General features: G+C 37.9%; 1 protein-coding gene across 1 annotated transcript; it reads right to left on the bottom strand.

Moving 5' to 3' along the window:
• Positions 1 to 12,104: 12,104 nt before the first annotated feature.
• LOC306862449 (uncharacterized protein) lies at positions 12,105 to 27,340 on the bottom strand. Its single transcript, XM_079405258.1, has 4 exons — positions 27,260 to 27,340; positions 20,392 to 20,436; positions 20,177 to 20,308; positions 12,105 to 15,865 (listed from the first exon to the last, which is right to left on the bottom strand). Exons 3-4 carry the CDS (start codon positions 20,259 to 20,261, stop codon positions 14,955 to 14,957), a joined length of 996 nt encoding a protein of 331 aa, XP_079261384.1. The 5' UTR covers positions 20,262 to 20,308; positions 20,392 to 20,436; positions 27,260 to 27,340; the 3' UTR covers positions 12,105 to 14,954.
• Between the last annotated feature and the right edge of the window lie 600 nt (positions 27,341 to 27,940).

Here is a 27,940-nt window from a genome sequence, read left to right as displayed (position 1 = left end):
ACACATAAACCATATTTTTGCAATCATGTGTTTATTGTCTTCACGTTTCATCAGTAAAAGTGTTTCTGTTTTTTATTCCGCTCCGCTACAGCGATAGCGTGTGAGTTTGTCCATACGTCAACAGTTTCTGCGTGAGAGCTCCCTCTGGCTTCGAGGATGAATGAAACATGCACCGCACGAGTGTTCAGCTCTCCTGATATTCATATCTCCTCATTTTGAATACGAATAAAAAGCCAGGTCATGTCTCTTAATTTAAATCTAGACACCTCTATGTGAAAACACCTGCTCGAGCTCGAATAAAGTGCGGGGGACGAATTTACATTTGATTAAAATGAATATTAAATATTAAAAATGCAGCTAACGTAGTTCTACACACAGCAATATCAACTTGTTCTCTTTCGTTCTTGCTTAATTGGGATTAGTTTAAAACGTCGAGGAGTCTTGTCTTTTTTATGTTATCTGACTAAAAACTATTCATACTTTGAACTATTATTATTATTACAGTATTTAAAAAACGTAGAGTGTCTTAAAAATAATTATAACAACACTGGTAAAACAGGCTTATACTGATTTTCTCGTCCTCCGAATTATAATTATCAATCCTGTTATTATAATCATTATCATTCAAAAAATTAATAAATTCAGAACATGATTAGAATAGAATTCTAGTTTAAATAAGACAGGAATATTTTTTTTCTACAAGAACAATAGTGTTTACGACAGCAGAACCACCATACCCTCTAAACTCAATAACAACAACAATAATATCATTCCAGAGTAATTAAGAGGTGCAAAAAATGTCTTTAACATTTAAACTTAAAATAGTCTTTTCTGTTCTGTTTCTTTTTCAAACCTGCGTCATGGCATTTGCTGCTGTATCAATACAGAAGCATCCATTTCGATACACATACCAGCAAGGAGCACAGCCGTGTACCATATGCCCCTTTTATCATTTGAGCACCTGCCCCTCCAAAGGTCTCTGCACGGCCCTGATCTCCCATGATATGCTTTGTAAGGTTAATGTACATCCAGCCTGTTACTTAGGTTTTAATCCATTACCATGTACTAAACAGTTGATCTGTAATCTAATTCTACGATAAGAGATTTACCTGATCTACCATGACACATAAGGAAATATGCGACACAGATATTACAAAACCATACAAATGAAGTATTTCTTTATGATAAAGGTCAGGGGTATTCAATTAAAGTTCCAGGAGGTCCGGTCTCTTCCCAGCGGAGGTCTGGACTAAAATAAATTATTTAAGGGCCATTCTTCAGATTTGGTCCAAAGCCAGAGTTGAAAAGGTCTTGAAAATCATGTCTTTTTCCAAAAATTAGTTTTATGTATGCATATTTTATATGGTACACATTTAATAATTGTGCAGTTAAAAGTTTTGTAATATTTATCCTCTCTATAAACTTGTCACTACCGAAACACAGTAATAATAATTTATTAGAAGGGTTATATTTACCTATTAAGATTTTGCTTACTTCTACTTTGCTTACATATATACATATTTGCTATTTTGTAAAAATTCTGAGGTAAATCAATAACAATTACATTTTTAACAATATTTCAAGTGCAATTTATAAGATTTATTATGAGATTTTGAATAGAGTTTTTCTTTGTATAAGGAAAAAAGTTGATCATACTGATTTTAAAGTTAAGGATTCATTAGTTTGAATATACATTGAACCAGAAACTATCATAACATCTTAGCTGATAATTCAGTATACTTTATTTTTGACAAAACATCCCATGTTCCGGTAGTGACTGCACATTTTCAAGTGACAGAAATGCTTTGGTAGCGACCACAACACATTACAGAACTTTAACTCACAAACTAAAACACTACTAAAACATACTAAAATACAAAAAAAATTGTTCTAATATTTAGTTTATTTCCCCCAATTATGAGGATTATGTGTTCCCTTTTGTCACTATAAAAACAATGATGACAGGTTTCGGTCATGACTATTTTGGTAGGGACAATTTACCATCCAAAAAACCCCAAAGATGTCAAAAAAGTGCTTAATTGCATTAAAAGGTGTTCAGTAGTGATATTCCTTAAAGTTACACACAGATTTGTCACACTTTTGAACACATTTACCTCAAAATGATGAGACCTATCTACTCGCACCTTGTAGCTTTGAGAGAGAGGGACACAGGAATATTTCCTGATCATAAGTGTATGGTTTAGTTCAAATCAGACTCGGACAATGGACTAAAACATACACTGTTTCGGTAGTGACATGAAAAATGCAGGGCACTTTTTTTTCATAAAATTTCAGAATTTACAAAATTAATATATTTTTTTAACTTCACTTTTTAAAAGAATCAAAAAGATTATTTTAAAAACAACAATGGAAAACAATACAACAATTATTTCAATATCATTTTCATAAATTGAAATTTAGGGTTAGGATTCGGGACAGCCACCTCCCAGTTAAAAGTACTAATAAAATAAAGTAATAAAGTGAAGTGACCTGTGGCCAAGTATGGTGACCCATAATCGGAATTAGTACTCTGCATTTAATCCATCCAAGTGCACACACACACACACACCGTGAACACACACCCGGAGCAGTGGGTTGCCATTTATGCTGCGGTGCCCGGGGAGCAGTTGGGTGTTTGGTGCCTTGCTCAATAAATAATGATTATATGTGTAACGGGTATATCTTGAACCTGGGTCTCTGGCGTGGGAGGCAGGCGCACTAACCAGGAGGCTAAAGGCTGCAGCCACTATAGCAGTGCTTCTCAAAGTCCGGACTCCGGTCAGGATCCGGAGGGAATTCAATCCGGACCCGCTTCTATTTCATATTTCAAGAACACTAATTATATTTTCTACTTTGATTAACGCACGTTAAACTTGTAAATCATTTGTTTATTTATTCTTATTTTTTTATGTCTTTTGGAGAAGGTCCGAAATTGCAGGCGAGATATTGAAACTTTTCCTTCATGACATTTGTTGTCGTCATGACATCCAGTGAGCGTATGACGTTTGACGTAATCGGGCGACATTTCACCGCTAATATTTAAATTTTTTTGTTTTGTTTTGCCATCACTTATATTATGGCAATTTGTCTTATAGCAGTGCCCAGTGTATACATTTATTTGTGGCGGATTGTCACAATATCAAAACTGGCCGCTACAAATAGATTTTATAAAAGGCTTATACTTCGTTGAATAAACTGAGCACTGCGCGTTTCAAAAATAAAATGCTGCGCGGGTGTTTTTATATGAATGTATCTTTTAAAAGAACCGTCCGTTTTCTTCAGAAAAGCTTTGATGTCAATTTTCATTTGGTCTTTCCTGTAATGGCTGATAAAGTAGCGCTTATTTGATTACAGTCGTTACCGGGGAAACAGCTATATATCACGCTCCAACAGCGCCTCCTGCTGGCAGAGAATCAACTTGCATTTGCTAGTCTGCGGAAAACACTGGCGTCTGTCAGCAAACATAAACAAAAAAGCATGCTTCAGAACTGTTTTGAGAAGGTGCTTAAGTTTTGAGCCATGTATTATTACTATGAATTAGGCTACTACTACTACTATTACTATCTATCCATACATTATCCATACATTATCCATTCACCACACTCACTTATTTTATTTTATCATTTCTAATTTGCATATACTTGACCTGTACATACATAGTCGCCTATATTATATATTATATATTGTGTATTTATTTTTTATTTTTTTGCTGCTTTGTACATTGGTCATTGGCTATTTCCTGTTATTTTGTTTTATTACCTGTGTCCTGTCCTGTTACTGTCCTTCTGTTGCACTGTAGAGCTTCTGTCACTACAACAAATTCCTTGTATGTGTAAACATACCTGGCCAATAAAGCTCATTCTGATTCTGATTCTGATCTTGTGCCCTGCAATAACCATTTACGCAAACTCTCTTTAGGAAAAAAAGAGAAAATCGGCCCACGTATTAAAAACACGTTTTGTAATTACCAATTGTTCCGGACCTTTGACACTGATGAAAATTCAGATTTGGACCTTTGAATGTAGACTTTGAGAACCCCTGCACTATAGCGTCAGAGGAATGAGGTTTACCTGCACAGCACCTACTAGCTGGCCTTGCTACATAAGTATATTAAGCTTACTAATATTTTAAATATTATTATGGGTTTCAGTAGATAAAAGAAGGATCTTAATAAAGATCTAAGATTGGAATATTTAAATGCTTTTTAAATGTGTTTTTTTTTTTTTAGGAAGGCAGTTTTGCACCAATTCTGTAGAATGGCCCATATACACTGAACAAAATTATAAAAGCAACACTTTTGTTTTTGCCCCCATCTTTCATGAGCTGAACTCAAAGATCTAAGACTTTTTCTATGTACACAAAAGGCCTATTTCTCTTAAATATTGTTCACAAATCTGTCTAAATCTGTGTTAGTGAGCACTTCTCCTTTGCCGAGATAATCCATCCACCTCACAGGTGTGGCATATCAAGATGCTGATTAGACAGCATGATTATTGCACAGGTGAGCCTTAGGCTGGCCACAATAAAAGGCCACTCTAAAATGTGCAGTTTTACTGTATTGGGGGGGTCTGAAAACCAGTCTGGTGCGACCACCATTTTCCTCACGCAGTGCAACACATCTCCTTCTCATAGAGTTGATCAGGTTGTTGATTGTGGCCTGTGAAATGTTGGTATTGTTGTAGAAAACCCCCCTGCTGAACCCATGTTTGTTTATGCCTCAGTTCAAAGTGTCAGTCGGATGCATTGTAGTTCACACATAAAGATTGGCGAGGACTGATCACCCGCTGATTTGCACCCAATCACAGCCCGACCTGTCGACGAGCTCGTTAACATACTGTATGTTTGACTAATTCACTGGAAGCAATATTGACGAGACATACTGATACTATTCCTCACTGCTAATCATGATGTTCATTCTATTAAGTAGTAATAAATAAATACACTTAAAGTTATACTTTAGTATAATTTAATTACAACTAAAATACACTTAGTACAAAAAAAGTTTATCCAAAATAGCACACTTCAAGTTAACTAATCATTAACACACTTGAAGTATACTGACAATTAGTCTGGCTGCAAGTAAGCTTTTTTTCACTAAGGTCACTACTCTCACCAAAAGAAAGAAAGAATCACAAACACACCATGTCAGATTCCATCTGGGCTTTCTCCTTTCTTCCTGTGGATGAGAATGCAGAGAACCTGTAAGCACCGAGCGTACCTCTGTGTGTTAGTGGCATTAAAAAGTGCTTTAAACGTGCTGTATGTAAGTGTTTGACTCTACTAAAGCATAAAATACCATAATATGTCTGCAGATATGTAAGAAACATGCTAGTTAACATACTTGTTTATCTGAAACACAATGCTACCCTAGTGAAAGTATACTTAGTTAAGTGCAAATAAAAATACTTTTTTAAATATAAAAAGAAAATATACTAAATTACAATGATTTTAAAGTGCATATTATATATGCACTTTAAAGTGTTAGTATATTTGTAATATGAACATAACATTGTGTTTTCTCATAAGTTTCATATTATGTTATCATGAAGCAAAACGATATACAAGAATAAAAAGTGACACTGTTCTTTGGGGAGGAACTCATCTTTGAGTTGATCTGAGTCTCTGGTGCTGTTTGAAACACTTTGCTGAAGTAGAAGTCTTCTCTCACTCAAAGCACATGCACTCTCTCATAACAGTATGAACTTTCTGATGTCCTTTAAAACTTTGTAGACATAAACTCTTTCCACTCAAATGACATGAATGTGGCGTCTCCTTTGTATTAGTGCTGCATGATATATTCCTCAGGCTATCAGGCTAATGAACAGTCAGAACTAATACACCCTACAGCCTAACCCTAACCACTTTAATTCCATACAGTTCAAACTGGACTACCAGTACACTACTGCACTAATACAACAATCTATCTGCTACCACTGGATACCATACAATGCACATCCATGACATTTGTGTATTGATAACTGTATGTCTGTCTAATAGTACACTGTGTACTGAGTATATGTATGTGTATATTACACATTGTCATCTGTATAAGTCTGTACGTATGTATGGTAATGTCTATATGTAAATTGGAGCACGCTCTCAAGAATTTCACTCACCAAGGCACATGTGCTGTGGTGATGTGACGATAAAAGTGATCTGATATATCGTTTCAGCATCCGCTAAAGTCACATCGCAGGATGTGTGATGATTTATACTGATTGTTTTCTTTGAACACAGACACCGTGTCTACACCGGACACGACAGCTTGAGTCTGTCTACACTTAACACGGAAAAAAAGTGACCGTTGCAAATCATTTGCACTTTGTGTCAGTTGATCATACATAATACGAGGCATCAGTTTTCTGTCGGGGATTTATGGTGCCGCACCGCATCCAGTGCAGACAGCATCACTGATTATAATGACTGTATTTAGACACGGAGAGAGCCACGCAGATGCACGTGAACACTGACTTCTGTTCAGTTCCACATATATTTGTGCCTGAAACCACACATACGTGCAAAACTATGTCAAAATGCATGTCTCTGTAAGTCTCCTAAACACAGGTGCTTATGGTTTAGGTGAAGGTAAACAATTGAAAAAGAAAACAGATGTCTTACAGTATATTGGTTCACAGCAGTTTAATCAAACAAAACAGAGAAAAAGCACTTTTGTAGCTTTAACTCAGATTTATTAGATGTAATTAATACAGTGTTATTTTACATTTGATTATTCAATTTCTGTAGCAGAATACTATTAGCTTGAAAAAATACAAAGCACTGTTTATTTCATTTGTATCTTAGTTCTATTATATTTATATATGCTTGTAATTTGTTTATTTTCTATGCTGATTTACTCACCTACAAAATCACCCCAATCATTGATTATTTTTTTCTAAATAGAAGTATTCTAGTCCTCTGGTGATTTTTGTTTTGTTTTTCATATCGCAATATCCTGTATGTCGCAGAAAAACAAATGATCTCAATGTGAGTTTTTTCCAATCTCATGCAGCCCTACTTTGTATGAATATTCATGTGCTGCTTCAGGACTGAAGCTCTCAGAAATGATTTGTTGCATTGATCACATGCCTACAGTTTCTCTCCAGTGTGGGTGATCATGTGATAATTAAGGATTGATGATTGGCTGAAGCTCTTCCTGCACTGATCACATCTGTAAGGTGTCTCTCCAGTGTGGATCCTCTCATGCAGTTTTAAACCACACCAGTCTGTATTTTCTGATGCACTTTCAAATATGGTAGACTTGTAAAACTCTTTCCACACACAGAACATGAATGTGGCTTCTCTTCTGTGAACTCTCCGGTGCTGCTTCAGTTCTGAAGCTCTCAGAAATGATTTGCTGCATTGATCACACGCACAGCTTTTCTTCAGTGTGGATGTTCATGTGATGATTAAGGTTTACTGAGAGTAAGAAACTCTTCCCACACTGATCTCTCTCTCCAGTATGAACTCTCATGTGTAAGGCCTGCTTTTATTGTGAAACTCTTTCCACACTGGGACCATCTTAAAATGAGGGGGCCGCTCGATCATGTAGGCTATAATGTCAATATTAAATGTGTTTGTGTGGCATGTGGAAGCTGAACAGCATCGTGCTTATTCTGCATGACAGTTAAAGCCTGGTTTATACTCGCGTCCACACGCAGCTCAAGTTACTGCCAGAGGCATACTCGGACTGATTTAATTTAGTTTTTAATATTAATAGTGTATTATGTTTTTAAACATAAGGTAAGAAAAACAAATAATCAAATGTAAAAATTACTTTAGTGTGTTCATCACAAATGAATGATTAAAACTACAAAAGCAGTTCAATCAAGAGCAGCGAGTGATTCCCTCTTCACTTTTATTGTTATTAATATTAATGAGGCAGACAGCCTAGATACAGTATATAGACCTACTGTACTGCACATTTCTAATATAGTGTTACACATCTGGGCCCGTATTTACATTTAACATTTATTCATTTAGCTGACGCTTTTATCCAAAGCGACTTACAATTGCTATATATGTCAGAGGTCGCACGCCTCTGGAGCAACTAGGGGTTAAGTGTCTTGCTCAGGGACACATTGGTGTCTCACAGTGGATTCGAACCCGGGTCTCTCATACCAAAGGCATGTGTCTTATCCACTGCACCATCACCACCCCGTGTGTTCATAAAGATTCTAAGAATCCTCTCAGAGAGCTCCTATTTTAGCTTAAAAATGTCTTAACTACGAGTCTTAGCTTAAGAGTGATTCAGGACCAATCTGAGAGCAACTCTGAGCGAGGAGAAGACACACACTTTTATCTTAGTGAGGAGGCGGGGCCCGTTGCTAGGAATGACACATTTTTTTGAAGACTGTGATTGGTTGGTTGTTAACAAAGGAAATAAAAGAGCGCTTTTAAGAGTAGGGTCTATTATAAGCCTTCACTTTGAAATTACAGGCGTAATTTTTCCTCTCTCTCTTTCTCACACACACACACAGAAACACATTATATATGTATATATATATTCTTTATTTTTTATTTACCATGCTGTCATACTTACCGTGTTTTATAGGAAATTAACAGAGACATAGCCTAATAAGTGCTGTAACAGACCCAAATCATCACTGCTGCATAGTTGCATTTTCCCAGTTGCCAAATATGTTAATGTCGTAATTACATCCATTTCGTACTCCTAACAAGTTTGGACCTTAAGACCTCTTTTAAGGGTTAAGATGCTTTCTGAATGACTTTTTTCTATACTAGGATCTTTAATTTTAAGAGGAAACACCCACATTTCTACGAATTTTCTTCTAATTTTGTTACTAGGAGCAACTCTTCACTAAGATTTTTCATGAATACGGGCCCTGATGTTTTTCCCCAACAGTTCCCCAAATGTTCACTTAAGATATAACTGATTATGTTTGCGTGAATGTGTGTATATTTATCCAGATAGAGTGCCATCGGTGTCGTCTTTATAACAGTCAGCGGTTCAGTGCGAGAAGCTAACGGAGAAAGTTACTCTTCTCAGAAAAAGTATCAATAAAATGTAGAGGTTTAATTGCTGTTTGTAGCAATGGGATCGTTAGACGAGGTTTTAATGAACTCTTTTTTTGTGAAAACATCAAATTCAACCAAAATTGTCATTTATCACTTCTTTTTTTTTGCCTGTAACTCCAAATTAGCACTCATTCTATCAGCACGCCTCACATTTGATCCAGTTTTATCAGTGGGGAACCGTCAGCGCCCTCTACTCAGTATTTACAATTATTTTTTAAATGACGAACTTTTAAATATTTTTTATAAAAAGTCATACTTTGTCGTTTTATTTAATCAATTCATAATTTGACAATCATCACCTACATAAAATAAATACAATTTCTGTGGAAATAAACTGCAAATCGGTCTATTCAGTGAATGTGTTAAATGAACGATGCCCATTTTCTCCATATTAGAATGTTTCCACCTAGTGAAACTCGTGTATTAAATAAATTCAATGCACACAGACTGAAGTAGTTCAGTCTTTGGTTCTTTTAATTGTGATGATTTAGGCTCACATTTAACAAAAACCCACCAATTCACTATCTCAACAAATTAGAATACTTCATAAGACCAATAAATAAACATTTTTTGTGAATTGTTGGCCTTCTGGAAAGTATGTTCATTTACTGTATATGTACTCAATACTTGGTAGGGGCTCCTTTTGCTTTAATTACTGCATCAATGCAGCGTGGCATGGAGGTTGTAACAGTTTTACAGTTACATTTTGTCCCATTAGAATGTATTATTTAATCCTGTCACTAGGGGCGCTCTAGCCAGTGGGATGCCTAGTAGCATAAAAGGGTAAGAGAAGAAGTATGGAGTAGGAAGTATGTGTTAACCACATGGAGAAACTTTGGCCGTTTCTCAATACCAAGTTCGCAGAGTCTGGACTTCCGTCCTTTCGAGTTTGGACTTGCCAAGTTCGACTCGGAAGAACGAACTCTCGAGGACGGGAGGACGAACTGAATTCTGGGCTATGGCCCGTATCAAGTCCGCACAAGTCACCTCTCGATGCATCCTCGGTAAAAGGGGCGGATCAAGGACACATCCGGGGATTTGAACTGGACTTGGCTAGATGTGAACTTTGAATTGGAACAGTACTTGGGCAGCGACTGATGACGTTTCACAAGTCCACAAGAACACAAGTACAGACAAGTACGCATATTGAGAAACGGCGTAAAAGAAAATTATTTTAAATAATTTAAAATTATTTTAAAATCAGGTGTTACACTTTGTGGCACTGCTGAGGTGTAATGGAAGCCTAGGTTGCTTTGATAGCGGCCTTCAGGTCATCTGCATTGTTGGGTCTGGTGTCTCTCATCTTCCTCTTGACAATACCCCATAGATTCTCTATGGGGTTCAGGTCAGGCGAGTTTGCTGGCCAATCAAGCACAGTAACACCATGGTCATTGAACCAGCTTTTGGTATCTTTGGCAGTGTGGGCAGGTGCCAAGTCCTGCTGGAAAATGAAATCAGCATCTCCATAAAGCTTGTCAGCTGAAGGAAGCATGAAGTGCTCTAAAATCTCCTGGTAGATGGCTGCGTTGACTGTGGACTTCAGAAAACACAGTGGACCAACACCAGCAGATGACATGCAGCCCAAATCATCACTGACTGTGGAAACTTCACACTGGACTTCAAGCAACATGGATTCTGTGCCTCTCCACTCTTCCTCCAGACTCTGGGACCTTGATTTCCAAATGAAAAGCAAAATTTACTTTCATCTGAAAAGAGGACTTTGGAGCACTGAGCAACAGTCCAGTTCTTTTTCTCCGTAGCCCAGGTAAGACACTTCTGACGTTGTCTCTGGTTCAGAAGTGGCTTGGTAGCTCTTTTCCTGAAGACGTCTGAGCGTGGAGACTCTTGATGCATTGACTCCAGCTTCAGTCCACTCCTTCTGAAGCTCTCACAAGTGTTTGAATCAGCTTTGCTTGACAGTATTCTCAAGCTTGCAGTCATCCCTGTTGCTTGTGCACCTTTTCCTACCCAATTTCTTCCTTCCAGTCAACTTTATATTTAATATGCTTTGATACAGCACTCTGTAAACAACCACACCTTTTTTCAGTAATGACCCTCTATGACTTACCCTCTTTGTGGAGGGCGTCAATGTTCGTCTTCTGGATCATTGCCAAGTCAGCAGGCTTCTCCATTATTGTGGTTTCAAAGAACAAGAGATACCCTGAATTTATACGTAGGGATGGTCATTAATTGAAACTCAAATGTAAATATTCTAATATTTTGACATACTGATTTTTGACTTTCATGAGCTGTAAGCTCTAATCATCAAAATTAAAACAAAAAAAACGTTTTAAATGTTTTACTTTACATGCAATGAATCTAGAATATATGAAAGTTTCACTTTTTGAATGGTATTACTGAAATAAATCAACTTTTTCATGGTATTCTAATTTTATGACCAGCACCTGTATGTGTCACGAATCCGGTCCATGAACTTCCGTTCACTCACCACCAGAGGTCACCCACTTACCGCATGGACTCTTGCAATACACTACTGTTCTACTTCATCATTGGACTACAGTTCCCATCATCCATTGCACTAACGACACACAGCCGATCACACACACTTGATAAGCCTTGGACTTCCTCTTTGTCATTGCTAAGTATTGTTTAGCACTCTCCTAGTGTTAGCTACTTTACCAAGCAATTCTGTGTGTGTTTTCTGTTTACTCTTCTGTATTGTTCTGCATTTATCACTCTCCAAGTTTTAGCTGCTTTACAGAGCCTTTCCGAGTTTCCATTTCTATTGTTAGTTTAAGTCTAGTCTTTTTGTTTGGTTCCTTTGCTTTTGCCTTGTATCTTGCATTAACCCTTTGCCTTCCGTTTAGACTCTGTTTGCCCCTGCCTGGACTATTGCTTGTGTACCTGGATTACTGCTCGTCAAGCCCACTGGATATTGTTCGAAGACCACGCCCATTTACTTGAGTAAATTGTTTTTGACTGTTTATTAATAAAAGCTTGTACATGGATTTGCATGCCTCACGTCTTGTTCACCCTGTTACTATATATATTCCAAAAAAGTTGGGACACTGTACAAATTGTGAATAAAAACAGAATGCAATGATGCGGAAGTTTCAAATTTCAATATTTTATTTAGAATACAACATAGATGACATATCAAATGTTTAAACTGAGAAAATGTATAATTTTAAGGGAAAAATAAGTTTATTTTAAATTTCATGGCATCAACGCATCTCAAAAAAGTTGGGACAAGGCCATGTTTACCACTGTGTGGCATCCCCTCTTCTTTTTATAACAGTCTGCAAACGTCTGGGGACTGAGGAGACAAGTTGCTCAAGTTTAGGAATAGGAATGTTGTCCCATTCTTGTCTAATACAGGCTTCTAGTTGCTCAACTGTCTTAGGTCTTCTTTGTCGCATCTTCCTCTTTATGATGCGCCAAATGTTTTCTATGGGTGAAAGATCTGGACTGCAGGCTGGCCATTTCAGTACCCGGATCCTCCTTCTACGCAGCCATGATGTTGTAATTGATGCAGTATGTGGTCTGGCATTGTCATGTTGGAAAATGCAAGGTCTTCCCTGAAAGAGACAACGTTTGGATGGGAGCATATGTTGTTCTAGAACTTGGATATACCTTTCAGCATTGATGGTGCCTTTCCAGATGTGTAAGCTGCCCATGCCACACGCACTCATGCAACCCCATACCATCAGAGATGCAGGCTTCTGAACTGAGCGCTGATAACAACTTGGGTTGTCCTTGTCCTCTTTAGTCCGGATGACATGGCGTCCCAATTTTCCAAAAAGAACTTCAAATTTAGATTCGTCTGACCACAGAACAGTTTTCCACTTTGCCACAGTCCATTTTAAACAAGCCTTGGCCCAGAGAAAACGCCTGCGCTTCTGGATCATGTTTAGATATGGCTTCTTTTTTGACCTATAGAGTTTTAGCCGGCAACGGCGAATGGCACGGTGGATTGTGTTCACCGACAATGTTTTCTGGAAGTATTCCTGAGCCCATGTTGTGATTTCCATTACAGTAGCATTCCTGTATGTGATGCAGTGCCGTCTAAGGGCCCGAAGATCACGGGCATCCAGTATGGTTTTCCGGCCTTGACCCTTACGCACAGAGATTGTTCCAGATTCTCTGAATCTTTGGATGATATTATGCACTGTAGATGATGATAACTTCAAACTCTTTGCAATTTTTCTCTGAGAAACTCCTTTCTGATATTGCTCCACTATTTTTCGCCGCAGCATTGGGGGAATTGGTGATCCTCTTGCCATCTTGACTTCTGAGAGACACTGCCACTCTGAGAGGCTCTTTTTATACCCAATCATGTTGCCAATTGGTCCTCCAGCTGTTCCTTATATGTACATTTAACTTTTCCTGCCTCTTATTGCTACCTGTCCCAACTTTTTTGGAATGTGTAGCTCTCATGAAATCCAAAATGAGCCAATATTTGGCATGACATTTCAAAATGTCTCACTTTCAACATTTGATATGTTATCTATATTCTATTGTGAATAAAATATAAGTTTATGAGATTTGTAAATTATTGCATTCCTTTTTTATTTGTAATTTGTACAGTGTCCCAACTTTTTTGGAATCGGGTTTGTATATACACACACATAGTGAGTGAGTTGGGGGGGGGATTATTTGATCCTCTGATCATTTCTTTGTCAGTGGGCAAATGTACAAAATCAGCAGTCTATAATTTTAATGGTAGGTTTATTTGAACAGTGAGACAGAATAACAACAAAAAATCCAGAAAAATGCATTTCAAAAAAGTTATAAACTGATTTGCATTGCGATGAGTCAAATGAGTATTTGATCCCCTATCAATCAGCAAGATTTCTGACTCCCAGGTGTCTTTTATACAGGTAAGGAGCTGAGATTAGGAACACTGTTTTAAAGAGACTGCTCCTAATCTCAGTTTGTTACCTGTATAAAAGGCATCTGTCCACAGAAGCAATCGATCAATCAGATTCCAAAATCTCCACCATGGCCAAGACCAAAGAGCCGTCCAAGGATGTCAGAGACAAGATTGTAAACCTACACAAGGCTGGAATGGGCTACAAGACCATCGTCAAGCAGATTGGTGAGAAGGAGACAACAGTTGGTGTGATTATTCACAAATGGAAGAAAGACAAAATAACTGTCAATCTACCTCGGACTGGGGCTCCATGCAAGAGCTCACCTCGTGGAGTTTCAGTGATCATAAGAACAGAGAGGAATCAGCCTAGAACTACACGGGTGATCTTGTCAATGATCTCAAGGCAGCTGGGACCATAGTCACCAAGAAAACAATTATTAGCACACTACGCCGTGAAGGACTGAAATCCTGCAGCGCCCGCAAGGTGTTATACCATAAGATTTGTTTTTTACATGTGTACCACTGTTCAGAACTGTGCTAACTAACCGTGTGCCGATTAGCATCTTTGAGTTAGGTTCAAAAGTATCTAAAACTGTCACTACAGAAACATTTGGTGGAGTTTCACTACCAAAAAAGTCATGACTGAAACATATCATCATTGTTTTGGTAGTGACAAAAGGGGACACATAATCCTCAAATTTGGGGGAAACAAACACCACATTAGTACAATTATGTAGTTTTTTTGTATTTTAGTAGTGTTTTAGTTTGTGAGTTAAAGTTCTGTAATGTTTTGTGGTCGCTACCAAAGCATTTCTGTCACTATTGCAAATGTGAAGTCACTACCGGAACATGGGATGTTTTGTCAAAAATAAAGTATATTGAATTATCATCTAAGATGTTATGATAGTTTTTGGTTCAATATATATTCAAATTAACGAATCCTTAACTTTGAAATAAAGTAAAAAAAAAAATAAAAAAAACTTTTACAAAACTACATGGCCACCTGTAGTGGGAAATCTACTCACCCTCCATTAAAAAAGTTCCCACATTTAACAAAAGTCAATTAAAAGCAAATTTAAAGCCGTTATCTCCTAAAGTGAATCTTCATGTGTTCATTAAGCGTGGCTTTAAGTCTGAAACACTTTCCACACTGGTCACATGCGAATGGCTTCTCTCCAGTGTGAACTGTCATGTGAGTCAAAAGATTTCCTTTTCGTGAGAAGCTCTTCCCACACAGTTTGCAGGTGTTAGGGTTTTCTCTGGTGTGAATTCTCATGTGGGAATCAAAGGATATTTTGTGTCTGAAACTCTTTCCACAGTGAGAGCATGTGTAAGGTTTCTCTCCAGTGTGAACTCTCATGTGGGAATCGAGGGATATTTTGTGTCTGAAACTCTTTCCACACTGAGAGCATGTGTAAGGTTTCTCTCCAGTGTGCACTCTCATATGAGTCTTTAAGCTTTTTTTATAACTGAAGCACTTTCCACACTGCTGACATATAAAGCGGTCCTCTCTTGAGTGAATCCTCATGTGGGAGTTAAGGCTCAGTATAAATGTGAAACTCTTTCCACACTGATCACACGTGAAAGGCCTCTCTACAGTGTGAATTCTCATATGGGAATGAAGGCCATTTTTTTGTTTAAAGTTCCGTCCACATTGAGGGCAGGTAAAATTCCTCTCTCCAGTGTGAAGAATTATGTGGTTTTTTAAGTTCCCTCTTTGAGCGAAACTCTTTCCACATTGCTGACAGGTGAAAGGTTTCTCTCCTGTGTGAATTCTCATGTGGACTTTAAGGTTTTGATTTTGACTGAAACTCTTTCCACATTGATGGCAGGTGCACAATTTGTAAGATTTGTTCTGGGCTCTTTTTCGTGAGGAAGTCTCTTCAGTCTTTGTGGATTTATTTTCAGTTATATAATCATGATGTTCCTCATGCTTGTCCTCCTCTTTCATTTCATTCAGTTCTTGACTCTCCTCTTTCAGTGGCACCAGTTCTACTGTAATAAAACAAATGCACGTTAACGCCACACAATAAAAACTGACTGTAAAGGCCGTTTCACACTGGGTGCGATGTAAAAGCGTAATAACTTCCAATTGGGATCTTTAGTTGATTTTGATAATAGGCAGACATGCACTCTTTTGTATGTTTAATAACACTACACCAGGCCAGGGTTCCTCAATAGGCGGCCCGTGAGAGAAAAATGTTTGAAATTTCAAATAATGTGTCATGGAAATTCAAATGCAGCATCAGAAAGCGACATTAACTTACATCAAGTGTCCGGACGCGAGCAGTGCGACGCAACAAGATACAATAGATATTATAATAAGTGATGCGGTCTACACTGGATGCGGTGCGCGACAAATCCCCGACAGTAAACTGCTGACTCGTTCTATTTATAACGTACTGACACAAAGTTCAAATGATTTGCAATGCGTTGTCGCGCCCAGTGTGAATGTGACAGCAAAAACATGGCAAGTGTGAAGTAAAGAGAAGTGGACACAGAAAATAGGTGATTCAAATGTGAAGTGAACAGTTTTGAGTGAGTGAAAACATCCGTGTTGTGGATGTTGGTTCGCCGCGAGTTCACCGTTTTAAAGTAGCCTATTGTTGCTTTCACGACGGCTATAAACATCACACAAAATAATATTCAAACACACATTAGACACTTTTAACATTGAATAAAGCACATACTCATTACCTGAGATTATCACGGACATATTTTGTGTTGTTCCTGCTGCGACGATGCAGAAAATAAAAAACATTTATAAAATAGAACTCCGTGTCGCTGTCACCAGTTGTTAGGACAAACACTACATGGAAAAGATACTTTTAATCGCATCGCGTCACATCTGGTTGGGACACACAGTGTTACAGTTTTGATCCCCCATAAAATCTAAGTAAAAAATATTGATGCTGACAGATCTCATAATTGAATCTGCAATTAGGGAAAGTGGAGAGAAGAGATCCAGTCTAGAGATGACCAGAAACAGCTGATTTGCATGGCAGACATGGAGATCCAGATGTTTTGTTTGTTCATTTATATATATATATTTATTTGTATATATATATATATATATATATATATATATATTTATTTGTATATATATATATATATATATATATATATATATATATATATATATATTCAACAGGGAAAGTTCTTCTGTATCTAAATGCAAAAATGTTCAGAATTGTTACACACACATATATATATATATATATATATATATATATATATATATATATATATATATATATATATATATATACACACACACACATACATACATACAGTGCCCTCCATAAGTATTGGAACAGTAAAGACAAAATTGCTCTGTTGGCTGTGGAGTCAAGACATTTTCAAATATGATTAAAAGATGAATATGAGACAAAACTACAGAATGTCACATTTTATTATTAGCCGTTTCAACACATACATGTTTTACCAAATAAAAAGAACAGCACTTTTAGAGTTCATCCCTCTATCTGATGTGAGCTATTATTTAGTTGCAGATCCCTTGCACACAATCACAGCAGTGAGTCTGTGACCCATAGACATCACCAGACTCTTGCTCTCATCCTTTGAAATGCTTTTCCCAGTCTTTAATGCAGCCAATTCCAATTGTTGCTTGTTTTGGGGAGTTTCTGCCTTTACTCTCCTCTTCAGCTGCTGAAATTCATGTTCAATCAGATTTAAATCTGGAGATTGACTTGGGCAATCTAAGACTTTACATTTCTTTGCTCTTATAAACTCCTTGACTGAACTGCAGGGTGTTTTAGGTCAGTGTCCTGATGCAATATGAAGCACTTCCCAATGAATCTGGTGGCATTTTCTTGAATATTGGTAGGCAAGATGGTTTTGTACCCTTCCGAATTCATTCTGCTACTGTCATCATACATTAAGTCATCAGTAAAGTTGAGAGGGTCTGTTCCAGAGACAGCCATGCATCCCCATGCCATGACACCACCTCCACCATGCTTTACAGATGAGGCTGTATGCTTGGGATCATTGCAGTTCCCTGTTTTTCTCCACATTTCTGCTTTCCCATCACTTAGATAAAGGTTCATCTTTGTCTCATCGGTCCATAAACACAGTTCCAAAACTCTTCTGGCTCACCTTTGTGCTTTTTTGCAAACTCTAATCTTGTCTTTCTATGTTTGGTGCTGGTCAGAGGTTTGCATCTTGCTGTGTAGCATCTGTAATTCTGTGTCAAAGTCTCCTGAGGACAGTAGATTGTCAGAGCATCACCCAGCTTTCTGGAAGTTGTTGGTGATTTTACAGACACGTCTTTTAGGGTTCATTTTCACAGCTTTTATGATTTGTCTGTCATCAACTACTGTTGTTTTCTCAGCCGATCAGGTCGTTGTTGGTTGCTGGTGGTTTCAAAACTCTTGATTTCTCCATGCCCTTTGTTTTTGCTAGAGCTCTAATTGACTTCCTGTTTTCTTTTAGCATCTAAATTGCTTGCTTTTCTCTCAAAGTCAGCTCCCTCATCTTCATCCTGGTTTGTGTGTCATCATCGAATGCAAGATTCAGATTACAGAAGTAATGGATATAACTGATACGACTCATTCCCTGCTTTTAATATCTGAAGAATTAATGCAACAGGACACAGCTGGGGTCTCATTTATAAAACTCTCCGTAAATCTCCTCCTAAAAGTGTACGTACGCACAAAAGCTAGATTTTGAGTGTGATTTTTTTTTCAGATTTATAAAACCATGTGTACACCAGAATCTGTATACATCCCAGTCAGAGGAAAATTGTGTATACGTGCATCTCCACCCCGAGTCCTCCCAGAAATCACCATATATGGAGCTTACAAGCCTAGTTTTACTATGCATAACCTCATTTGCATATCATTTCCATGCATATTCCCATCCATGTGACACCGTCAAAGGTACAAATAAGGAAATATGAGATCCTGACTGTAATTCCATTTGGGCCATAGCCTACACATTATTTTCCTTGTTAAGTTTGATAATAAATATATGAAAATATCCATAAAAACAAAATGGTTTAAAACAGTTCACCTCATTCTTTTACACTGGTTATATAGCATTTAAATTGTTTTAAACTACTCAAATTAAATTAAATTTATGCAGTTTTGCTGATAAAGTCACCATAAGCTGAACATCTATTTTTAGTGGAAACAGCTAATAGGCCTATATTTTTTGCAGTGTAAATACAATTGTCTAACTCGGCAAATTACTGAAAGTATTTTAAAAAGGAATTGTGCAAATTTTACTGTTTTCCTTTAATGGTATTCTTCAAATACAGTGGTATTTTTTGTGTTTTGGAGATGCCTTTACACGACATCAACACGTCCGTGCAGCTGTGGTTGTACAGTAAGATATGATCATTGGCCCTATTCAAACCGGACAATGGACTGACCGTTCAACCACCGTATCCAGCTGTGTCCGCCATAATATCGAAGTAAGTGCACGCCATGATCATTGTTCTCGCAAAAAAATAAAAAATTCTTGTAACATGAGATCTGCAGTTTAGTTTAAAAATTTATTGTGCACCTATAGCACTCCTCGTGAAAAGTGATCAAATGCATCCACTATGTGTCTAAATTTAATTGAACTTCTGCGTAATTACTTTTAGTAATTTCAGTGCTTAATGAGAGTGGAATATTTACTGTCATTGCATATCGAAATGAAAACGTAGTTTAAAATCGTTTACTTCTCACTCCAAAAGGGTTTGTACGCATAGTCTAGAATGTCCGTACACATTTATGCCAAGTTTATTTTTTATAAATCCAGCATATTATATGCCCATTTTGTGCATACGCAGCGTTTATAAATGAGACCCCTGATCACTTAGAAAGACCTGTGAGGCAACTGTTCAATACTTATGCTCTCATCAGATACAGGGATGAACTCTAAAAGTGCTGAACTTCTTAGCTGGTAAAACATCTGTGTTGAATCACCCAATAATAAAAGTGACATTTGTCTCATATTCATTCATTCTTTTAATCATATTTGTATAGCCTATGTCTTGACTCCACAGCCAACAGAGCAATTTAGTCTTTACTGTTCCAATACTTATGGAGGGCACTGTATGTAGGTCAGTGGCCCTTGGCTTAGTATTGTTGGCAGAATTCGCCCCTCGGCGAAAACTAATCGAGGAACCCTGGCTTAGGCTTTTACTGAGATTCTAAATATAACCCAAAGTGCAAGGATAATCAAAGGCAAACAGTGTCTCTGTGAGCATCCAGATGTGTCTCTGTACTGTATGCTCGCACATTTGTATGGGGATCAATAGGCTCAAATGACAGTTCAGCTTTGAGAATGAAAACCAACCTGTTTGCTCCTCAGTATCTTCTTGTTTCAGACTGAATACTGCTTCGATCTTCATGTCTTCACTCTCCTCTTTAATAAACGTCATCTTTATAACAGTGTCACGTGGATCTCCGTTGATTCAGCAGGAGTTTTCTGTGTGTTTGGACAATTTGTCATGTTTATGATGAGAATAATTAACAGAAAGAAAAAATAAATGCATAATAATAAAGCTAAACCTCTGAGTGCGTCTCTATCAGCTCCTTCGTTCGGTAGACAGCACACTGGTAAGGGAATCAGAGTGATAGTTAACGCCCTTAAATGACCTGATCGGACAAAATAAAACACACTGAAAACTAACACTACAGGTAAAAAACAGCAACACATACTCCATGATTTACAGTTTGTATTTAATGAATTGTATAATAGTGCAATTATACATACGTAACTGAAAATAACTGAAATATATTCATTATGCAGTGTGTTATATTGTACATTAGTGAGATCACAACGAACTATCTGTGACAGCTGTTTAATGCTTATAAAGGGAGTTTGCAAATGTGATTGAGTTTATACAACAGTTAAACAATCAACAAGTTAATATTAAGTGACTTACATTTTAGGAACACTATTGTCTGATTTTGCTCTATTTACTAGTACATTGGTATCATGCATAATACAGCGCTTTGATTCCGCGGTGACCGTACCTGCGTATTTTACACTGTTTTAGGGAAGTTTACCATGCTCCCAAACCACACCCACATTAACATGGGACATTCGTTTCAATGGATGATCAATCTCTTCAACGAACTTAAGTATATCGTGTCTGTAGTGTGCTGTCATGTGTTCTAGTTCTAAACAGATATAAAAATCAACATTAGCGGTAGGTTACCTAAAGCAAACATGAATTGTAAAGTCCTTCACATTTTTATAGACAAGCCTGTTCATTGATCTGTAGTATATATAGATATATATTTATATATGCGTGTGAAAATAATGAAGTGAAGTGAAAATATTGTGATTTTACTCATCTTTACAACATATTCTGGTTGCGCTGAGCAGTGCAGCCAATCACAGACATATCTGTTGATTTCTTGAACACCTGTGATTGGCTGCATTGCCTTCAATCACCTCTAAACGCCTGACTTGTTTTTCCTGTACGCTTGCGATCATAGATCACAGTGATATGCTATTTACACTGTTATATTATAAAACAGTATGCAATAGTAACGTACTGAGTGTAAATCTTTAATTTGAATTCAAATTATTAAATGGATGCCACATTATTGGGACAAAAGCCCTCCCTACACCTACCATAACCTACCCGTTACTTTATTTTCAACTTTTTGATTATTTCCTTCATTTTTATTAAAAAATAAATGCTTTTCTGATGTGATTTGAAATTTGAAAAGGGAAAAAAAAAGTGTGCCAAAAGGCAGATTTGCACCCCGGTCGATCGTGTCAAAAGGAGCGAGACACGTTTTACCATCTGCGCCACTGAATCTGACAATTAATGACCGTCTTTTGTAATGTTGACTATCCCAATCACACCATGGTGGGTGGAGTTCATGTAAATAGCCTTTGCCACCAACCGGGCTATTTGCACTTAGTGTAGCTAGACACTCCGATGTTTTATATATTCCCAACAGTTAAACAGTTGCCCACAGAACAAAACAGCACCCACTTCCCGCACCTAGGCCACTTAGGTTTTAACACTGTACATTTCTAGGAAATGCCTTTCACTCGCTGATTTAGCGGTTCTCATTTTCATAAAGTCAAAATGACTAAAAGAAGGCTATTTATGGAAGGTAGGTATTAGAAATACCAAATGCCATGAGTGATGGAGAGTCTGATGGTAAGTTATGCGTCCTGGGTCGGCTTAGCATCTGACGGCTCATCTGACACTGTTCCAGACATTATATTTACATGTTTTAGCCTAGTTTTACTCATAATTGGTCACACTTTTATTATTACATTTTACAACCCCTAATATGTCTCTCACAGACCTGTTAGTTTGTCTTTAAGGCCCCGTCCACACGAAGACGGGTTTCTCTGTATACGCATACATGTTTTACCGTATAGGCGTTTCGTCCACACGAAACCGGCGTTTTCGAAGAGTGAAACCGATCATTTTTGAAACCGGGTCCCAGGGTGGATAAATTTGAAAACACCGTTTTCATGTTTTCGTGTGGACGGCGAATCCGTATATTTTCTGAAACGATGACGTCATCAGACCACGTCTCGCCCCTAATCAGACACCGCTGCGTCACATAACAACGACAACAACAACAACAATGTCAGACTACGTGCCTGTGTTCGTGCTGCAGAACCTACTGAGCTCATTAGTTTTATTAAAGCAAAATCTTCTGCTTTGTGTGTTAGTTTGTATTCAGCGCACAAGGTTTACGCACATGCTCCAAGTCTTCTTCTCTGTTTTTTTGTGTATCTCTGTGGCAGAATTACAGCGCCACATATTGGTCTGGCATGTGTACTACATCGTTTTCAGTCGGTTTCAGTGATTCCGTGTGGATGCAGATATTTCCTGAGACGACTCCGTGTTTACGGAATTTGAGGCAAAAAAAAAAGATCAGATACGGAGAAACCCGTCTTCGTGTGGACGTAGCCTAAGAAGCCCTCCTATCCTCCACTCATTACCTGTATTAATTGCACCTGTTTGAACTCGTTACCTGTATAAAAGACACCTGTTCACACACTCAATCAATCAGACTCCAACCTCTCCACTATGGGCAAGACCAAAGAGCTGTCTAAGGACACTAGGGACACAATTGTAGAGCTGCACAAGGCTGGGATGGGCTACAGGACAATAGGCAGACAGCTTGGTGAGAAGGAAACAACTGTTGGTGCAATTATTAGGAAATGAAAGAAATTCAAGATGACTGTCAATCTCCCTCGGACTGGGGCTCCATGCAAGATCTCACCTCCTGGAGTATCAATGATCCTGAGAAAGGTGAGGGATCAGCCTAGAACTACACGGGAGGACCTGGTCAATGACCTGAAGAGAGCTGGGACCACAGTCTCAACGGTTACCATTAGTAACACACTACACCGTCATGGATTAAAATCCTGCATCACGTAAGGTCCCCCTGCTCAAACCAGCACATGTCCAGGCCCGTCTGAAGTTTGCCAAAGACCATCTGGATGATCCAGAGGAGGCATGGGAGAAGGTCATGTGGTCAGATGAGACCAGAATAGAACCCAATAGAAAATCTATGGAGGGAGCTGAAACTCTGTGTTGCCCAGCGATAGCACCAAAACCTGAACGATCTGGAGAAGACCTGTATGGAGGAGTGGGCCAAAATCCCTGCTGCAGTGTGTGCAAACCTGCTCAAGAACTACAGGAAACCTCTGACCTCTGTAACTGTAAACAAAGGTTTCTGTGCCAAATACTAAGTTCTATTTTTCTATTGTATCAAATAATTATTTCATGCAATAAAATGGAAATTAATTATTCAAAAGTCATACAATGTGTTTTTTTAATATTCTGTTTCTCACAGTTGAGGTGTACCTACGATGAAAATTACAGATCTCTCCATTCTTTGTAAGTGGGAAAACGTGAAAAATCGTCAGTGTATCAAACACTTATTTGCCCCACTGTATGCATGCATGTATATAACCGCCGTAGGTTTAACGCAGAAGTTGGCAGCCCTGTTAATAGTGTCTATTGTACTCAGGGATGGATTATGGGCACGGTCTGATTAAAGGCCCCCCTCAGTTGAAATTGAGCAAATATTTTATTAAATTCAAATAATGGATTCTATTTACACCAAGTGAAAACAGCAGTATTTTTAGCGATCTGTTATTTACACAGTGCAAATAGCTATAGATTATATTTGCACTGTTAAAATAGCAGGATTTTCTGCTATTTATACTCCAAAATAGTGGCAATTATCTGCACTTCAGTATTGTATTACATTATAAAACAGTATGCAATAATAAATTTAATAATTTTAATTCAGATTATTAAATGGATGCCACCTTATTGGTACAATAAAGCCCTCCCGACACCTACCCTAACCCTACCCGATACTTTATTTTCAACTTTTTGGTTATTTCTTTAATTTTTATTGACAATAAATGCTTTTACGATGTGATATGAGATTTGAAAAGGGAGAAATAAAGTCTATAAAATAAAGAAATAAAGCCTCGAACCCAGGTCGATTGAGTCACAAAAGCATGCGCTTTACCATCAGCGCCACTGGAACTCCCGATTCAAAGACGTTTTTTATAAGTTTGACAGGCCCTATCACACGTTGCTGGGCGGAGTTAGTATAAAATAGTCTCTGCCAAAAGTGCAAATACACACTCCGTTTACATTATCATCGGCAGAATTAAAGCACTCTCAAAAACTCCCATTAATCACTGAAGTTGCTGACATTGTGAAATTAATATCTTGCTTACATCGTACGCACTTCTGCACTGTGTTGTTTCTGATGAGAGACATCAGCAGAGAGCAGAAATCATTCAGGGAGCGCGCGCAGTGAATAAAGCAGCTGTTTCAGCTCGTCTCTTCTGTACTCATAAGCTCAACAGAATCATGTGTGATTGGTTATAATGCGCAGTGCTGTAGAAACACACGGCTGTCTCTGACTCCGTGACCGCCAGCGAAGATGAGCAAACAATTTAGCAGCTGATGATGCGCCGCACTGAATGATCTCATCACACCGGTGTGGTCGTTTATTAAATATAAAAAATATTAGTCGGCTATTTATTGGCTTTTGGAAGCTGCATTCAAAATCCACTTGCCTCAAAAATCTGAGGGGAAATCGCGGTCCGGGAGTAGCGGTGTTTCGGCTGGGCCCCTCTGGTCCAGTGCCCGGGGCCCGTGCGTTAATCCGGCCCTGATTGGACTGTACATTATGCTCAGTTAGGTGCTGGAGTTGAAATGTACATGTAGAGAACACTTTGTCTAGGGTTGGGTATCTGGCACGGTACACAACGCTACTTTATTCTCTGTGTAATAACAAAAACATTTATTTCAGAGAAATAATAAGTTCAAAACTTTCAATTTCAACATTTAGAAAAATACGGCCATACATTTTTTTATTTTATTTTTTTTATTTGCGTTTTCATTTTTGGCAAACAAACAGAGGTTTACTGTTAAAATTAATACATGGTAGAAAAATTGTGTGAATATTCCTTTAAAAAAAGTTAATAATAATAGTATTTTTTTCTACAATTAAGTGGTTAATGTAGTTGTAATAATTATTTTTGATCATTTAATTGCTTTATTTAAATTTGTCAGTAAATTTAATTTAAATTTAATGTGAATCGGTACTCGGGAACACCAACGCAATTCGGTCCGTACCCTTAAAAGTACCGAGTTCGGTACCCAACCCTAACTTTGTCTAAAGTAAATTCTAAGTTCATGACTCCTGCTTCTCATTCTACGTACAGGCCTACTGGTTCAGACTACTTGTGTTCCCGTAGAAAGCATGCTACGAGTAGTGCAGGAGTCCAACTCTTTAATATTGTATGTGTATTTGTCTTTATGAAAGTCCTGTGACAATCCATCAGCAGCCACACCGTTTTCATGATGGACATAGGCAGAACATATGATACTGATGATGATGAATTATTACATTTATGGCTAATATTGCAAAAGACCGTATACAAGGCAAAATCGCTAGCCTGCCGTCCCGGGGCTATTGTGTTTCCCAGTTGGGCTACCAGAAAGTATTACCGCCCTGTCTGACGGGCTACCTTAAACACAGGGCTCCCGCGCAATGCTCCCTCTAAGCTGCGAAGAAGAAATAGAGCTGCTGCTGCTACAGAGTTAGAGCCGGTTTCAGAGAAAGAGAACGATATGCACCAATGAGGCGCTGTAGAAACCCAATACTTCAATGGCTGTGGAGCACTCAACACCAGAGACAACACAAACACAATGGCATGTGAAATAACCGTCCTCACGTAAAGAAGAGTGGCTTGATGAAGTAGCAGAGGATGCACAGAACAGCTACAGTCACACACAGCTGTATAGTTCAGACTACCTCATAGGGAGGATTACACCGCTATAAAACAATTCCTTACAGACCTGAGCTCAAGTTCTGCTCCAGTTTGTGTTCTATTCTATTAGTTTAAATAGTTTGTTTAGATATTATAGTATATTAGGCCTTTATTATAAGCCTAATAAATAATTGACCTGGTTTTTTTAATGGAGTCTCTTGCTCATCACAGAAAACTGTAAAATAGTGAAATATTATAGCAATTTCTAATATTGGTTTCCTATTTTAATACCTATACTTTAAACTGTAGTTTATTTCTGTGATCTGATTCTGCAGCTGTATTTCAGCATTACTGCAGTCTTCAGTGTCTCATGATCTTCAGAAATCATAATAATATACTGATTTAATATCAAACAGTTGTGCTGCTTAATATTTTTATTTTTCTTTGATAAGTCTTTACTATCAATTTTATCCATTTAACACATCCTTGCTGAATAGTTTCTTTAACTTTCTTTAAACTTTTTTAAAGTATCTTAAAAAATAAAAATCTCTATTTTGAATAAACACTGTTCTTTTTAACTTTTTATTTTTAATTTTTTTTAATAAGTGCAGGTCCCAAAAAATATTAAGCAGTACACCGGTTTCCAACATTGACTAAAGATCAGCATATTAGAATGACTTCTGAAGACTGCAGTAAATTCAGCCTTGCTTCACAGGAATCAATTACATTGTACAGTATATTAAAATAGAAAGCAGTTAAATGGCAATATTATAATTTCCCATGACGGGAAACGCGTCAGCAGCTCTGAATGAGTGGAGAACACCTCCTGAGCTGGACTGAACCGAGCTGGACCATCACTGGATCACCCATCACCGGACTCGAACTGAGAACCCGCTGCTGACCTCACCTGACCTGACCTGACCTCTCTACACTGCAGTTCATCTGTCACTAGCGGAACTACAGCGGTTTCTGACCCATTCTTTCACAACAGAACCAGAAGGAACGAGCTATACTGCATTAACACTGTTTCTCAAACCAAGTCATCCTTACAGTGGTCATTAGAAAACAACTAACCTATTACAATGTTACATTCAATAATACACAGTTCGAGAAACCTATTCATTTAAAACCTTAAAAACAAACCTTTCGTTAGTCGAACCGCAACAAATGCCGGAGCGCGGCGCAGCCTCGTGACGTCACGCCGCCACACCAAAATAAAAGTCCTTCTTCTTCTTCGTGTGTGGTTTATTGGCGGTTGACAAGCCAGCTTATGGTGTATTACCGCCGCCACTGGAGTGTGAAGCATCGACGAAGAACAAAATTAATTAAATTCAACCTTCCAATGCTGCTATTTTGAGATAATTGATTACTTCTCTCTCTGATTTGATCAACTAAAATGGGTTATGTAGTTTTTGAATCAACACTTTCTGTATTAAATACAGAAGAACATGCTCAATAGTGTGCACTGCACTACAGGATATACACAATCCAGTTTGATGTTTCCCTTAATCAGTGATTTAAACAGAATGTCCTATTGGCAGTCGTGTAATAATAATATCTAGAGGCATATACAGCTGGTGTTTGATGTTATATAGGTGCCTGCCCTTTTATTCATGTGTTCCAGTGCCTTGTGCTCCCACATGCCCCTCAGGACTATACCCATCGCTTGTATTCTGAGCAGATTAATCCGTATCTCATATATGAACTGCTCATGTACCACCTGATCAACTACTTAAAGCTGACACAGAGTCTGAACTGCCCTAACTGGCCTCCACACATTCAATAGCCAACAACATTGCTATCAATTCTGTGGTAAAGACAGAT

This window comes from Barbus barbus (genome assembly GCF_936440315.1).
Source record: "Barbus barbus genome assembly, chromosome: 4".
NCBI lineage: Eukaryota > Metazoa > Chordata > Actinopteri > Cypriniformes > Cyprinidae > Barbus > Barbus barbus.
Note: the sequence above shows the minus strand (reverse complement) of the source record. Positions and strands in the feature narration are given on the sequence as shown.